Source organism: Protopterus annectens, chromosome 5.part0, assembly GCF_019279795.1.
Source record: "Protopterus annectens isolate FY-2018-M chromosome 5.part0, PAN1.0, whole genome shotgun sequence".
Classification (NCBI taxonomy): Eukaryota; Metazoa; Chordata; order Ceratodontiformes; family Protopteridae; genus Protopterus; species Protopterus annectens.
Genome location: NC_056735.1, coordinates 1,097,551,146 through 1,097,569,263, shown reverse-complemented (window position 1 = coordinate 1,097,569,263; position 18,118 = coordinate 1,097,551,146). Strand labels below are relative to the sequence as shown.

Below are 18,118 nucleotides of genomic sequence, written 5' to 3'. Positions count from 1 at the left end.
ATTCTGGCAGATGGGCCCTTCAGGGGGTGGGGTAAAGATAGCACTGAACCTAGCTCTATACCGGAAGAATGCAAAGTTCCTGTAATCACAGCTGCACAGGTAAAAAAACACCCTCTCCAAAGTCAAGAGCACAGTATCCATGGGACCAGACATCCCAGGCTGCGTTCTACACAAACTGCAGAAAGAACCAGCACCCCACCTAAGCACCACGTTTAATCATAGCCTCACTTCAAGCTTTGTGTCCACTGCGACTGTTATCCCACTCCAAAGGGGGAGCCACCACAGACCCCAGGAACTACAGCCCCATTAGCCTAGTCTGCAAGGCCATGGAATGCATTATCGTGGATCTTTTACACAAAGACACTGGTAATCACAAAACTCTGGACCCCACCCAGTTCGGGTTTGTAAAAGGCAGATAATGTCTAAACCTGAAAGACTTCTTTGAAGCAGCCACCAAAGCCGTAGACGAGGGCAAGGTGGTTCACACAGCCTATCTAGATCTTGCCAAGGCTTGACACCATCCCCCACTCGTATTATAGATTAGACAAATTCCTATGTCACAAGATGGGTTGCCAACTGGCTCACTGACAGAGCCCACATTGTGAAAGTGGCAGACTCCAAATCTGACTTCAGACCAGTGACAAGTTGAGTACCACAGGGTTCTGTCCTGGGTCCTCTCCTGTTTGGCATCTACTTTTCTGAAGTACAGGCTAACACAGGTGGTCTTTGGCTTACAAAGTTAGCAGATGACTGCAAACTAGGAGCCATAATCTTAACTCCTATCTGGACATCCTACAAAAGGGCCTCCGAGACAGATGCCTGGTGTCAAAGCCATGGCCTTAAGCTCAATGCCAAAACGTGCATAGTCATCCCCTTTGGTAAAAACTCTGTACCTATGAGCTACCACATAGGTGGTAGTCTACTTAACACTAAAAGTTTGAGGAGACCTTGGGACACAGGTGGACAGTAGTCTCCTTTGATAATCACATTGCCACAGTAGTCCAGAAATCCTGTGTGGCACACCTCACAAAAGGTTTCTCATCCAGGAAAAAAATAAAGGTCATTGTTCCCCTCTACTAGTCATTCAGTCCCATTAGAGTAAAACGCCCCTTTTGGTAATGCACCTCACAAGACATCACAACTGGAAAGGCTGCAGAAATACCTCACAAAGAGGATTACCTGCCTCAAACAGATGCCCTACAGAGTCTCAAAACTCCAGTTTTACTCCGTTGCATATCACCCTACTCAGAGGCGATCTCTGCCTAACATACAAAGCTACATCAAGCCCAGAGCTGTTGGACACTCAACTTAAAGAAATCCCAATCCCTCCAAGCTACATGCTCTAGAGACCAAAACACTGTCACTACAATAAATAGAACATGCTGGAGGGATAGGATTCCTGTCCCAGAGACTTCGCATACTGGAACAAACTACCTATCAAATAAAGATCATCAGCACTAAAGAAAAATCTCGATTGGATGGAAATGGGAAATTCACCCCAGGGATCAACCTCTGTGGCTCTGCTTGACAAGGGCACAGGAAAATGTTCTTCGGTGGTGAAAGCCAGGATACCTATTAGGCTAGGCTTATATAGGCCCTAGCGCCAATATCTTAGTACCTACCTATGAACCCACAAAAAGTACCTCTGTCCATCCTCCTGACAAGGAGTCACCAGCAATGGACAGATTTGGGAAGGGTGCCCACTTCAGCAACCTTTGCAATAATGTCCCTGAACTACTTGGCACATTTTACTAGACTTCAGAGGGATCTAACCAAGGAATTGTCAGGTACCCTCACAGGAAAAGTCTCTGAAGAGGTGAAGGATCAGTCACTTATCTGGCAACCCTACAAATATACATTTCCAACTTGTCCAGGAGGTGCATTTCTAATGTGGCAGTAGGAACTTAAAGGGCAGTGGCTCCAGGGTGTAAACATTAGGAGAGACACCTGGGTTGTGTGATATTTTTATGGTGCCTTACAAGTCTACGTTCAATGCCCCTTTTGACACCTCTTTTTGGTCCCAAAGTAAGATAGGCTGTCGAGGTGTGAAGTATGCAAAGACCCTTTCTGCCGTGGGCATTCACCCCCCCAAAAAAAATCCTTTTGAGGTGGTGTAAAGTTGTTAAAGTCGCAAGGATCTTTCCAGGACACATGTGGAGGGTCTTCCCTCCAGAGGCAGAGGGAGGAGTTCAAATGGTAGTTACTGCCCTTGTGGCAGAAGCAGCTGGGTCCTTCTTTGGCAAGCCTTCCAGCTCTCCTGAATGGAGGCCTGATTGTCCCTACACTGGACAGCCTGGCTAGAAATAAAATGTACTTTGGTGCAGAGCATAGACATTTTTCCTTTGTTCTCCAAACAGAAAAATCTCCAATGTTCCACCCAGTCAGAGGGAACAAGCAGCATTTCAAATATAAAGGAAGGAAAGAGGATCTGGAGCTTACTCAAGATTTTTAGCGCCAAAGAAAACACAGGACTGGAGACCTATCATGGATCTCAGCAATGTGAACAACTTTGTTCGAAAGAGTTTGATGGTCACTGTTCAGTCAATTCTTCCATTTCTGGCAAAACACAATTAGATGTGCTCAACAGATGTCCAGAATGTGTTACCATATAAAAGTGAACTGACAAATCCAGAAATTCTTTCCACTTCCAGCTAGAAGCCAGTCATTTCCAGTTCAGAGTACTACCCTTTGGTCTCACCACAACCCCCAGGGTGTTTACCAAATGCATGACTGTGGTAGCAGCTTGCTGGAGACTGCACAGATTCCAGCAGTTGCCTTATTTAGGCAACAGACTCATCTCCACCCTGACCAGGCATCAGCTTATGAAAACAGGAAAAGTAATCTAGATGTGTATGTGTGCAATTGGGCACAACCACAAATTTCAAAGTCACCTCTTCAACCATCTCAAGCGAGTTTAATGGAGCACTATGAGACAAGCTTCTCTTCCCCTTTCCACGAGTCCAAACCTTAAGACTGCAGTACCACAGCCTCTGCTTGTCTGGTTCTACAAGCATTTGAATCAATGGTGGCAGTGATATCCCTTGTTCCACTAGCCAGATTTCACATGAGAATTCTTAAATGGAAGTTGGCGTCTCAATGGTCACTACTTCAGCTACCTCTATCTGCCCCAATTCAAACCACCAACTTGTGCCAATAAAGATCTGATGTGACTGACCCACTTGAACTACTACAAGGCCATCTATTTGTCCCTTCTCAGCTCAAGGCCAGTGAGTACAGATGGTTCCCAGCTGGGGGTGGATCATTACCTGGGAAGGCACGTGGTCCCACAAGGTGGTTAATTTGCATATGGCAATGGGCAATATCTTCCAACCGCTTTCTCTCAGCGACACTTGGGAAGACCAACGTACAAGCAGATAAACTGAGCAGGTACGTTCCATTTCCTTACAAATGGTCCTTCGACTAGCAAGTAGCAGACAAGACTATCCGCAAGTGGGCCCAGCCTGAGACTTTTGCTTCTTCCCTAAACAAGTCCAGCAGCTACTTGCCCTTATCCACCTTCAAAGGGAGAGCCAGAGGGATGCTCTACTTTCACAACAGACTCCCCCCCCCCCCCCGTCCTGGGTTCTGTATGCTTATCCCTCCCCACCCCCAATTTCAAAATTCCTTCAGAAAGCTGCCAGGCTGAAGAGCAGTCATCCTCATTACTCCTTTTCAGAGTCTACAAATTTGGTCCCCCTTCCTCTGTGGCCTCATTTGATCCATCAACCCTTGATACTAGATCAAGTTAGACCTTCTGTCTCAAATGGTTCATCCAGATCTTCCAAAGCTCAAGCGGACAGCTTGGTTTCTCCATTTCAGTAAGTCAGACAACCTATGCTCGCCTCCCCAGTTTGAAGAATTCTATTATCTTCCCTCAAGCCATCCGAGGTGCTAGCAAATGGAAATTTGTGCACGGGGCACTTAAATTATATGGATCCCTTTCCTGCACCAATTCGTGCCATCCTGAATGGTCTCATTGCTTTAATCAAGGGGCCATTTCTTCCACAGTAATGGTTCAATCAGCAGCAATCTCCAATTTAAGGCCTCCAGTTAAAGATCCTGCTCCACTGTGGGACTTTACCCTGCTACTGCAAGCCTTGGTTATTTTCCCTTCAAAACCTGCAATATCTGCAATCTAATTCCCATCTTGGAAGACTTTCTGGTGGCCATTATTTGGCCAGAAAAAAAATTCAGAAATTCAGGCTTTATTGGTAAACCTCCATACTTAATTTCCTTACACTGCAAACTAATGCATCTTTTTGCCCAAGGTTGTATTAAAAATCCAACATCAACCTTAGTTTTCTTCCAAAGCTTTACAAAGGTGAAAGTTTGTTCATTCACTAGATGAGCATAGACAATTACATTTCTACTTGCACAGAAAAGACTAGAGCAAATGAGATCAGTAGCTTGTTTCTTTTGCTGAAAAGAAATTGGGCAAGCCACTATCCCTAGCCAAATGGCTCACTAATTACATTTCTTTCATTTACAATAAATGGAACTTGCCCTTAACTAAGCAATTGTGTGCTCATTCTACAAGATCCATAGCAGCATCCACAACATTTCATTAAATAGATCCATGGATATTTGTGCAGCACTACAAGCTAAACTTCTAGAATTTCGGCATAATTTGCCTCAATGGTGCTCATGAATATCCTGCCCAGAGACCACCTTGGGATTACAGTAGCTGGGAAGTTTATCCCATCAGTCAAGGCTGGAATGAAGACACGTCAGATAAAGTTATGTACTTGGAACATTTAGTCTGTGTCCAATTTTTACTCCTTGACCCGCCTTCCAACCCCCATCCAATGTTTGAAGAGCGAGTGGAGAGAGCCAATCTTGGGGTCCTCAACCTGCTTTTTAATTCCAGATATAGCTTTGTGCTCCAGTATATGCTATATTTCTGCTTAAAAATGTTCTGAGTAAAGTGTTAGTCTTTTGCTATAGCTTGCAAACAAGACCAGAGGTAGTGGTGCATTGTGTGTAAGGGAGAAGCTCGCAAGTTCAAGGTTGCCACGAGCTGTTTATAACAGCTGAGTTGGATCCAATGGATCAGATCCAAACCAGTCACAGAAGAATGAAAACTGGGCAACACGGATGGACCATTACAGTAAGTGCATAACTTTTTATATCTGTCAGATCCAAAGACCAAGGATCTAACGCAGAACTGCAGACCCATCGGATCCAAGGAGAACTCAGGATCTGAAACAGCCCTGGGGACTTTGAATTTTTATCTTCAGGTAATAAATCCAGTCAGAACACACTTCAGATCCAGTAATAGTAGTCGAACCTGTTAGATCAGAGAAGATCTTAAGAGATGTCAGACCTGAGGTGGCTGGATCCAAGCTCTCAATTTTTTTGGTTTATAATTGAGATGAAGCCAAAGAATTAGAGTACCTGGACCTTTTGAAGGGTCCCTGAATATCTAACTCCAGCAATGTTCGGAGAAAAAGGTAGTTGGCAACAAGCAGTTTAATATTAATTTCTTTGTTTGGTCATTCAGAAGAACTGTGAGCTCGGATCCAATTATAGTCATATCAGACACTGAATAAAAACTGCATCCGAAACTTATGTTCTGAATAAGCAAGGGCCAGAGGAGGAGATAAACTAAATCTTTTGACAAGTCTCTTACATTTTGTATTTGGGGGGGGGGGGGGGGGGGGTCAAGCCCCAGCAATGGCTTTGGAAAAAGATAGCAGCAAAGCCTCTATCAGCAGCTTATTTTTTCCAGTATGCAGAAACTAGTGATAATTGCAGTACCAAACAAAATTAAAACCAAGGTTATAGCACTGGAATTTAAATAAGTCTTTTAAAATAGAGACAGTAAAATACTGACAAAACGTAATAGGGAACGAGATTTTTCTTGGTAGTAAAAGGAGAAAGGTTGATAAATTTTACTGCTTCAATTTTAATAGTCAGCTTTTCTAACGAATACAAAAATAAAACTTTTCGCAGAAAACTCTAGAGGTGAAGGTGACCAAGTCTGAATTCTAAAGCAGCAAACAAGATCCAAGGGATTTTAAGGGTACTGCATTATGGCTAGGGAAGGAGCATAAGAATTTGGTGGCCATGACCTAGAAAGTACAGTTTTGTACCTACCATAAATGTAGATGTTCGAAGATCCACATTGCTGCAGTCCTTACACTTGGGTAGTCCGCTGTCCTCGGTCGGCCCGAATATCAAAGTATTAGGCTGACGTCGGTCAAGGCGCTTAAGACTGACATCAGAACGTCAGGGTACAAATGCGCATGACCGACGTCATATCCTCAGTCTTTTCTTGCCCCAGATGTCAGAAGACCCTAAAAAGAAAGGTCAAAACCAAAAGACAGCAAAAAACAACCAACCACCCTTGCACTAATCATATGTACAATATATACAATATCCACAATACTCACAACCCAAACCACACAACCGCCTCTAACTACAGAGGGAAGGAGGGAGGAATTGGACTGCAGCAATGTGGATCTTGAACATCTACATTTATGGTAGGTACAAAACTGTACTATGTTCTTCATCTCACATTGCTGCAGTCCTTACACTTGGGTAGAATCCCAAAGCAGAGGTAAGGGAGGATGGCAAAACTATAAAGCATTAGGAGCCGCCAAAATGCCCTGTAAAACTGCAGTGGCAAAACCAGCCCTAGATTTAGAGTAAAGTGGAAGGTGGTAATGCTTAGAGAAAGTATGCACTGAACTCCAAGTAGCTGCCTCCAAAATATCTTTAGTTGCCACCCCTTAAAAAGCTGTAGAAGTGGCAGTAGCCCTAGTGGAATGAGGCCTAATCCCAGCTGGAATCACCTTACCATGATGGGAATAACAGAAAGCAATACAAAACCCAATCCACTTAGAAATAGTTTGTTTTGACACAGGCTTGCCCTGAGAACCCAAAGCAAATGAAACAAATAACTGCTGAGACTGCCTGAACCCTTTAGTTCTGCTCAAATAATATCGCAACTGCCTGTGTAAATCCAAAGTGTGCAAAATCTTTTCCCCTTTATTTTGGGGTTTGCATAAAAAGTAGGCAAATGAATAGTTTGGTTTAAAGCCACACTAGAAACCACTTTAGGCATAAAGGAAGGATTAGTACGCAAAGATACCCTATCCTTATGGAAAATTAAGAAAGGCTCAACCGCCATAAGGGCCTGTAATTCAGAAACCCTTCTCGCAGAGGTAATGGCCAACAAAAAAGCAGTCTTCCATGACAAATATTTCAACTCTGCAGTAGCTGCAGGCTCAAAAGGTTGTAGAGTGAGTTTCTCCAACACAAAATTGAGATCCCAAGCAGGAGTAGGAGCTCTACGTGGGGGGTCTTATATTCTTTGCCCCTCTAAGGAATTGCTTAAACAAAGGACGAGAAAACAATGGTGGGTCACAGTCATAGTGAGCAGAAATTGCTGCAGCATGAACCTTAATAGAAGAGAAGGACAAACCTTTGTCCAGTAACTCAGTAAGATATTGAAGAGCCACACTTAAATTAGGCTTAGAAACATCAAATTCCTTTGCTGTACTCCAAAATAAAAATCTCCTCCATTTATCTGCGTACACTTTCCTTGTACTAGGCCTTCTGGCCTCCAAAATAACATTCAAAACTTGCTGTGGAAGCTGAGACCCTCCAGGGTTTAAAACAGAATATGCAAGTTTGACATTGAGTAAATGACTGTTCTCCTGAGACAGCAGGTGTGGAATCGAAGGCAAAGGCCATGGAGGCTCCCGTACCAGACTTCTCAGTAATGGGTACCAGTGCTGTCGAGGCCAATCTGGAGCTATTAAAATCATCTTTGGCTTGTCCTGTCTGACCTTCAGGAGTACCTTTGGGAGGAGAGGCAGAGATGGAAAGGCATACACATGAAGATTGCTCCACTTGAATGAAAGAGCATCCACTTTCCAAGCTGTGGGATGAAACCTTTTTGTGCAAAACTTTGGCAGCTGGTAGTTTAGTGGAGAAGCGAACAGATCTATGTCTGGAGTTCCCCATAACACTGTCAATTTCTGAAATACATGAGGATCCAATTTCCACTCGTGGGGATCCATAATTTGTCTGCTCAACACATCTGCTAAGGAGTTCTGTGCTCCCGGCAGAAACCTTGCCTGAAGATTCAGCTGTAAACTGAGAGCAGTCTCCCACAAAATCATTGCTTGTCTGCATAGAGGATAAGAATGCGTTCCCCCTTGCTTGTTGATGTACCACATGACAGTCGTGTTGTCTGTTAGAACCAACACCTGCCCAGGAAGAAGTAAATCCTTGAAAGCTAATAATGCAAATTGGACTGCTAACATCTCCTTCAAGTTGATATGTAGATGTTGAAGTCTGGCAGGCCACGTGTCTTGTACCCACTTTCCATTTAGATGAGCTCCCCAAGCTTTGTCTGAGGCATCTGTCGTTAGAATCTGACTCGCCTCTGGTCGGGTCACAGAGAGTCCCTTGTTTAGGTGACATTCCTGAGCACACCACAAAAACTCCTTTTGAATGCAAGGTATTATCTGAATGACAGTGTCCATATCTTGGCAGTGCTGTGTCCATACATTTTGAGATACCATTGTAGCTTCCTCATATGCAGTTTGGCATTGGGAAGCACCAGAATACAAGATGCCATGAACCCCAAGGCTTGAAGGACTGTCCTTGCAGTCAGCCTGGACTGATGAGACAATTGATGGAAGTAAAGAAAGATTCTTTTGTTTGTCCGGGGTCAAAAGGCCATCTGGGACGCTGTATTCAGTCTCACACCCAGAAAGCACATGTCCTGAGAGGGTACTAGACTGGACTTTATTTCGTTCACAGAATACCCCAGGCATCTTAGCACTGCTATCACATACTGTAAATGATGAAGTTGGTCCTTTTCTTGGGCCAGAATCAGGCAATCGTCCAAATAAGGATAGATCTGTATTCCTCAGCCTGAAGAAAGCTATCACTGGAGCCAGAACTTTCGTGAACACTCTGGGCGCAGTAGATAAGCCAAAGGGCAATGCAGAGAACTGATAATGAGAAGTCCCAGCCCGAAAATGCAGATACTTCCTGCAACTGAGCCTGATAGGAACATGAAGGTAAGCCTCCTTGAGATCCAGAGTCACCATCCAGTGATCTTTGCCCAGCAGAGGCAAAAGCTGTTGTAACATCAACATTTTGAACTTGGGAATGTCCAGATATGTGTTGAGGATAGATAAATCCAAAATTGGTCTCCACGTGTTCCCCTTCTTTGGTACTAGGAACAGGCGAGAATAAAATCCTAGGCCCACTTCTGGTAGAGGGACCGGTTGTATGGCCCCTATTTGAAGTAGCAGAGAAATTTGTTTGTGAGCCTCTAGTCTTTGCTGAGGAGGAACGTCTGGCATGCCTTTGAAAGGAGGCAAGGTATGGAAATAAAACTTTTAACCTTGGTGTATGATATCCAATACCCATCTGTCTTGAGTAATCAAACTCCAATTTTCCTTGAAGAGTGCCAACCTTCCTCCCAAAGGTGCTGCCAGGCAAGAAGGATCTGGCAGCTGAAAAGGTAGGTCATTGGGCCTGTTTACGAAAGGACTGGCCCCTGCCTTCCCCCGAAGACTGTGCCGGTGAACTCCCCGTTCTAGATCTGAAGGAACTCTGAGCTCTGCCCCTACCACATCTATATCTACCCCTAGACTGAGAATCATAAGGAGGATACGTCCACCCCTTAGCAGGCCAATTCCTACTAAACTTCGGAGGCTGAACTTGCAAAAAATCTTTAACAGCCTGCATAGACTTAGCCTTGTCCTCCATTTTCTTCAAGACTGACTCCACAGGTGAACCAAACACATCAGACTGTAAAGGAGCATCCAAAATCCTTGTCTTAACATGGTCAGATAAATTCTGATCCCTCAGCCAGGCGTGCCTGCGAAGAACTGAACCAGTGGCAGCCACCCTAGACGAGGCCTGTACAGCATCAAAACCACATTGTAAAGAATGCTTACCCACCTGTTCCGAGACATGCACCAAATCTTGTAATTCTTTACACTCAATGCCTTCCGCCAGAGCATCTACCTTAGACTTCAATTGAGAAAGAAGATAGTTTTGATATTTCAACATGTGAAACTGGCAATTCAAAGCCCTCATAGCTAAGGTGGAAGAAGTATAGACTTTCTTTCCCCATCTATCCAAAGCTCTGGCCTCTATCTGGAGGAACCGGATTTTTTACAACAGAGGCCTTGACACCCTTAGGTCCCTGACTAACAGTTTCTGGGTCCGCCCTAGGACTCTTATAAAGATATTTATGAGCCTCAGGCACCCTGTAATACCCATCCGGTTTAACAGGAGCAGGAGGCAAAGAATCAGGATTAAGTGAAGCCTCTGCAAACATCCTCCACAACATCCAGAACAGGTGGTATAGCCAAAGGCCTATGCTGGGGTAAAAGCAAAAATTCCCTAAGCCTTTTCCTGGAATCAGAGAAGTCCTGACCTTCACACTTAAAATGTTCCCTCATGGAATGAAGAGTCTCTGAAAAAGAAAAATCCTCTGGAGGAGAAGCAGAAGGAGTCGAATCATCTGCATCAGAATCAGAATAAGGAGAGTACTCCTGCAAGTCTTCAGCCGAAGACTCAAACATCCGAAGCCTGCTCAAAACTCCAACTCTGGTTCCACCCTAGGCCTCTTATCAGGAGGGGGCAAAGAACCTCTAATCAAAGTAATTAAATCTTCTGCCATTTTAAGCATGTGCTTCTTGGGCACAGATCCTGTAGAACTAGGAGTGACACCAACAGAAGCTAAACCTGGCCTGCCTCTGGGAGAAGCCTTGGAAACAGAAGGAGAGGGCCTAACCACCCTAGGAAGGGAAGTACAGTAACCTGAGAAGCCCCTTCAGCCTGACCTGCCTCCTGAGAGGCCACATCCTGCAAAATCAAAGTCTCCCCCTGGGACTCCAGAGAAGCCTCCGGCGGAACCACCGGTTCCACTGACGCCTCTAAAGAACCGGCGTCCGGTACGGACGTCTGTTCTTGCCTGGGTTTACCTGCTTTGTCTTTGCGCTTCTTGAAGAAGCGGCCGGAGCATCCGACGGCATATTATAATTGCACCGCTTCCGAAGACCAACCTGGCACAATATAACCATCGCTAATAGTGCGCTTATTGAACCTAGCACCAAAGCGACACCCAACAACGTCGTGCTCAGGCCCCAAACAAGGAATACACAAAGTATGATAATCCCTATGCGGTATCTGCTTCCCACAAGAAATACAGTTATTCACTTTTTCTGACATCCGGTAAACCACTGAGGCAAGAAAAAACTAAAATATTCCCCAACGGGGTACTTAGCCAACTTTGACTCTGTCTGAAACTCCGAATTCGAAAAATTTCAGAACGCCGAACAGCACTTGCAATGCTGCTTCTGCATCGGACCATGCGGCAAAAAAGACTGAGGATATGACGTCGGTCATGCGCATTTGTACCCTGACGTTCTGATGTCAGTCTTAAGCGCCTTGACCGACGTCAGCCTAATACTTTGATATTCGGGCAGACCGAGGACAGCGGACTACCCAAGTGTAAGGACTGCAGCAATGTGAGATGAAGAACATCAGCAGAGTATCTGATTTGATCCCATACGTGGAAGAATGAAAACTGACATATCGGATGTTGTCTTTTGCCAGGCATGAGGTGTAGAGAGCGATACCCCTGACTACTTCCAGAGAGCAGCAGTTGGGTAACCATTCAGGAGCACTGAAAGGCTCTTGGAAAGTGGACCTCAAAAAAGTTGATGTTGCGGTCTGCCTCAAACACCCATTAAAATTACTTCAAACCTCACCTTGGGAATTGCTGAACTACATCTTCACTGATCTCTGGTTACCCAGATGATGTTGTGTGGTGGAGAAGCATACTCTCACTGTTAGATAGGCTTATCCCTATTGACTCCTGACAGTGCATCTTTGATTTTAGGTCTAAACAAGGTGGAACTCTCGCAGGGGCATTAATGAAGGATAATTTAAAAGCATCCCAAAAATGTCAGTTGCATTCAGAAGTGGCAGTGAATGGTGATGCCGATCCTTTCAAAAAAAGGAGACAGTGAACAAGATAAGTGCTTATGACCAGTTATCTTGGACATGCTACTTGCCAAATGCTTCTGTCTGCATGTCCTCTTTCTAGGAACACCCTCTACAAAGTGTTAGAGGAATGTCAATCAGATGGGGAGGTAAAGCAAACTTCCTCACAGGCAATCAATACAGACGGTCCCTGCAGACTAGGATGCAGAGGGGAATGAGGTTTGGGTGGAACCAAACTGGTTGAAGCTACATTGTCAGATAGTGGCCAAAACCCTTTTTAAAGTCAATACAGCCTGACTCTGTTCAGAGGAACAGACTGAAATCTCTGGACAGGGGAGTCCCTGCCCCAAAGCCAAACTCTGGTCTGAGCTATCCAGGTCCAAAACACAGAAGAGACTGCTCTGTCAGAGACTTGGAACCTTGGGATCACAGCCGAATGAAGTCAGTTCTAGAAACCACTTTTGAGGCCTTTGAACAGTTGCTCCTTTCCAGTTTCCCTAGTCTGGTTTGCAGTCTTTCCTTTTCTGAAACCTTGGTCTTACGCTTGTCGCATTTAGAAAGTCAGGACATGATTAAAAAGTACAGTCCCCTTCTGTGCAGGAAGAGCCCTTTTAGAAGCAAGCTTGTCCTGTCTAGTCTGGAGGGAACTAGCATCAACTGATACACAACTGAATGCCCAGGTGCATGGCACCAAGACAGTAAACCAAAGTATGCATCTTGAAGAAGTTTGTAGTTTGCACCCACACTTCAAAACACTTCTTGAATCTGGTCAACCCAGACAAGTTTGGTAAAGGAAGGCTTTACCATTATAACTATAAAAGCAAAGTTAAGGAGGTCCCTCAAGATGGGACAGGCCCCAAAGACCTTAAAAAAGTGTTAAGCCAGAGATGGAACAAATAAGCAGATAATGCTAAAAATGCTGCATCAAGAAGCTGGGGAGAAAACATTTCTTGGTAATAGAGGAGTTGAAGTTAGCATACAAAATAAACATTATAACCTACTGCCAAAAGGGTTCTGTGCACATCTATATTGTTCAAGCAGCAAATGAGATCTTGGTATGTGAGGTACAAACTAGGGAATTAGATAGGGAGTAAGGGCTCTGGCTCCTATAAATCTTGGAGATTTGCACCAATCATGTTTGAACAAAAATATACATTTTATTACAAAATATTTAGGCATAAAGCCCACGGGGTATACACATCACTTGTTAAAACAAATCAAGATGCAGCTGCCCCATGTGAAAACAGTGCAACACAATCATATGGAAAATTTCCAGGACAATTCATTACACTGTAGTGGGCTGTTTTCAAAACAATTCTGTTTGTATATGCCAGCAGTGAATGCTGAAATTCACAAAAGCAGTACTGGAACTGCCAGAAATTTCAAATTTATAAATGGGTAACTACTTCATTACGCAAGTAAAGGCTACTAAACTCCTGTACAATTTACATGCCACAGCGTGACCACATACTATTATGCAATGACTTTTTCCAAACCAGTTTTTATGCACTTCTCCAGTCTGCAATTGTTTCTTAAAGGGCAATTGTATTAAAAAAAAAAAAGGCAAATGCAGACACCGCTCGACAAAAAAGCTATAATAAAAAAAAATTAGAGGCAAGGCCAGCCAATGCCAACCTTCTCTGAAAGACTGCCTAAAGCTACAACTGAAAATAACTAAACGGGCAATGAAACTTTCAAGTAGATGGAACAAGCAAGGTACATACAAAAAAAAAAAAAAAAAAAGATTAAACATCACTTCAGATTTTGAGAATAAAGGTGTAAGAGCTAGAGTCCATTGAAAAAACTTCTCCAGAATTCCTCATACAACTCGAAAGGATTTCATCATTTACACAGTCTTCCAAGTAAAACTTCTCATCCCTATTCAGAAAGGGATCTGAACTGCACATGCCCACACAGACAAGAACTTAGAATGCAGTTGAAGATCACAAGACAAATGTTTGCCTCGCCTAACCAGCACACTGATGCAAAGGGGAGAGGAAGATGAAGGAAGAATGATCGTCAAACTGCATTTGAAGGAAGATGGAATCAATTCTACTACAAGCAAGGATGCTGATTAGCGACAACCCCAAGTGGTGCTGCCTCCTGTGTGTATACTTCAGTGGATAACTATAAAGCAAAACCTATACTTCTGGTTACTAGAGCTGCCCTCCCTCCCAATGCCAACCCCACAGCACCTGACAAGGTTACCATGAAAGTCTATAAAGGAGAGGACAGTATCACTCTAGGCACGGCCATGAATGTACAGCCTAACTAAACAAGACTCATTGTAAATGTTTACTTACCATCTGACCTTTTTTGTGTTTACGCCTATACAGAACAGTCCAGTTGATCTGCCGAGGATTTCTCTTTGAAAGGAAAGCACTCTCACATTTTGCATTTAGAAACTGGAACACCTACAAAAGTCAAACAGTTTAGACAAATAAATTTAAGACTACAGTATAAAAATCAAAGTTCTTAGCTGTCCTTTGCTTACTTTTTAATTAAGGTGTCTTATCTCATCCACTACCAGATTAAGTCCAAACTTCAAAGGAGAAATGGTTTTCTAAGCAAGACACAATTATATGGTCCAACATTGGTCAGGGCCTCTTCCTTACTGTGTGTAGCCTGGTTGGTTGATTGTAAAAGGACAGTGCCGCAGTTGTACTTTGCAGCTCTGTGAGCAAAGTGAAAATGTAACCTTTCCATTAACTGGTATTAACATACGTACTTTTGCAGAAAGCAATAATGGATCTGGGGTGCTGCACGTACTTGAGATTTTAACACCACTCTGCAATGTGTGCTTGTGCATGACTAAGGTTACTCACTCAATATTTGCATACTGCTGACTAGGGGAAGAAAATAAGGTAGTGTGAAATCTAAGAATTTCTTTTAGAACATACTGCAACCCTAAAACTACAGTCAATGATTAATCATAGGTTCAAACTAGGCTAGCTGCTAGAGACATTTTAAGCCCAACAAATTTCTTTCAATGGTGAGAATCATACCCTGAAAATCTTTAGCATTAAGCACCTTAAGCAGCTAGCCTAATACAATGATTTATGGTGGCAGTGCTGGAAAGTAGTACCTTTTTTTTGCTTCAGATACAAAGGCAAACTCCAAAATCACCTTTAAAAAGTTGTACATACCTCATGGACACATGGTAGAAAGCCATTTTACGATGCACATCTAACAACCAATCCTAGATGACAGTCATTACAATGCTTAAGTAAAACAATATCAGTGTCGCCCAAAATATTCATGGACTACAAAGTTGCAGCTACACAAACACCTACGGTCACACTACTAAAAAGCAGTAATTATTTTTGATTTGAAAAAAATTAATCCTGGCGGCACAAGATTCAATACTATAAAAATCTGGAAAAGGTGACGAATGCCTTTTGCAAAATAAAGGAAAGAATCTATAGTTCTAATATGTCTGGAGTTCTAATATGTCTGGGAAGTACCTTCTATTTGTAAGAAAGCTGCAAAATTCAGAACCGGCACAGATGCCATTGGACCTATGGCATGAAAGGCAGGCTATGCCAACCCCTTCCTTTCAAAAATTAAACAGCGAGCAAGTGTTTATGACCAGTTAAACTTAGAAGACATACTACTCACCATAACATATTTTGGGCAGATTTCTCAAAGGACAAGTTTTCCATCACAAGACAAAAAAGCAGGATCTTGAACTGTTAATTTTCAGCAGTCATTTCAACTGGAGAAGAGAGGCCATTAATTTGTAGGAGAAGATGACGCAAGACAGAGATATGAAAGTCTAGAAATGAAGACGCAACGACTTCTGCAGTATTAACATTAAAGGCCAGGTTTGCCTGGTCTAGAATGAAGTCAAGCGACAGTTGTGAAAATGGCGGTGGGGAGCACTACCAGCACCAAAACCATGAACAGGAAAAAAGGGCCCTTTTGATGATGGTTGGAGGCAAAGACTGCAAATATGAACAGGCAGAGTCAGCAGTCTCAGGACATCAGGAGAAAGTTTGACGACTTCTGGGGTATCGGGCACTATAAAAAAACTGCAGAATCTTAAAAGCTCACTGCAACATTTACTGCCTACAGAGCTGTGAAATTCTGAAGTGGTATCAACATAGCTACCCTCACTTTTTTAGGTGCAGACTTACTGGTTGAGGTCCCAAGTCATCCATTTTACTGCACCACCCAGGAGATTCACTCATGACAACCCCCCCCCCCCCAAATACACTACTGCAGCTGCAAAGCAGATTTGACAGATGGAATGAACCATTCACAGGTGAGCCTTCATACAAGTAAAATCTGGCAAGCAGGAGCCTAACAAAGCTGACGAGACAAATCTCCAGTAGTCAAGCATGTTATTTTTTCCCCCCATTGCAGAAACGTTTGTCATAAGTTGGAGTTTCAACACACATCATAAAAAGTAGCAAGGCAGTTGGTCATCAGGATTCAGAAGTGTACAACTCTGAAGTGAAGTGTGACCTTGGAGAACAGACATAATATCTTCAGGGGAAAAAAAAAAAAAAGAAACTTCACGTTTTTTGTTACCATGAAGGTACAAGGCAAGTGGACCCTGGTAACTTAAAATGCAGATCTTTCCTATAACCAAAGATACAAACTATGACCAAACTTCAAATCACTTCCAAGACAGCTACACACTGATCAACAGGATAGCTTTAGCTCTTCCAGTGTGAAGACAAACTGCCTTGATTCCAGCAAAGAAGAAACTAGGAGCCTGACGGAAAATCAAACTAGAAAAAGATGGAGAACACACCGAATGGAAAAATTATGTAGCTGTTCAGCAAAAGTTACAGCTTTGCTGCAAAACATGGCGTCCACTAATCAAACAGAAAGCCAAATGTACTCAGATTTAAAAATGCCGGACTATCAACTAAGACTGGGGGGGGGGGTGGAAGCTTTCATATATATTTTTGCCTCACAGCAAGAGGGGTGCCCTCCGTGCAGAGTTTCTCTCCCCAACCCACATTCCAAAGACATTCAGTTGGTGGACTAGACAAATCTATAGGTGTGAATGTGTGGTGTAAAAGACTACTGGGGCAGGGCTAACCACCCAGTGTTGTAAACCTTGACTTTAAATCAGTTGAAATGACACCCCAACCCCCATGTGTAAAGATGGGACGGAACTGAGCAACTGGACTATTATTCCCCAGCACAGGATCATAAGTTACTAGGTTAATGGCCCTGGACCCCTTACAAACTTAAGAATCTACCCCCAAAAAGAAACCAGTCAGCACCTGTCAATGAAGGGCACTGGTGGAACCTCAAATAAAATTTGTGGTTTCCCATCCACTCAAAGGTTGCACTAAGAGGGTCAGAGGTGCGCTGTTTGATATGGGAAGTCTATTCCAGAGACAGGGCAGCCTTTGAGAAAAACCTGTCTTTCCAGCAGGTTGTGTTGATATCACACATTAGATTCAGGCCTTTAAGTGGCTACTGCGTAAGGAGTTAGACTTACGGGTATGGAGAATCTCTAGTAGGGCAGGGTCAGAGATTGCCTTGTAGGAGACACAGATCACCCCTGAGCAATCTGTATGACAGTAGAGCAACAGTGATATGAGCCTGCCTGTATAAGACAGGTGGAGGCCATGGATTCACTACGAGGCATTTCAGTGACCTTTCCAGTTGGAGCAGCTGCATCTCAAACAGGATGCTGTACTCTATTATTGGTCTAATGGGGGAGTAGTAGAGAGGAGTAATAACTTACTTCTGGATGCAATCCCCTTTACTTATAAGATGTCCCACGTACAAGGCTTTTCTGACCACTGTGAGTATATGATGGTCGAATGAGAGGGTTATCAGCCCAAGTGCCCAGGTCTCTCACCACAGGCTGTGTGCTTAGGCAAGGCCATTGATGCAGTAATCAGTAGGGATCATGTTTTTTCCAAATAGTATGATGCATTTGTTGTATTTAGCTTGAGGCCATGACTTTGGCAGCAGTCAGTTGCAGAGAGACCCTCTTGCAGTAAGTTAACATTTGGGGAGTCAAGGACAGTACCCAGCTTACAGTCTGCAAACTTGGTCAGACACAGGCCTTTTGTTTTTGCCTGGACCTCTAAGAAACCGATGCCAAACAGTAAGGGTTCCAGGACAGATGCCTGGGGAAATCCACTAGTGACAGGTCTGCTAT

General features: G+C 43.6%; 1 protein-coding gene across 1 annotated transcript in view; it reads right to left on the bottom strand.

The window, feature by feature from the left end:
* RPL24 (ribosomal protein L24) overlaps positions 1 to 18,118 on the bottom strand; it is a 309,885-nt gene that overhangs the window by 222,637 nt on the left and 69,130 nt on the right. Inside the window, exon 3 of the mRNA XM_044070964.1 lies at positions 14,289 to 14,399. Within this exon, the coding sequence (XP_043926899.1) occupies positions 14,289 to 14,399 (111 nt within the window). The remainder of the gene's footprint in view (positions 1 to 14,288; positions 14,400 to 18,118) is intronic.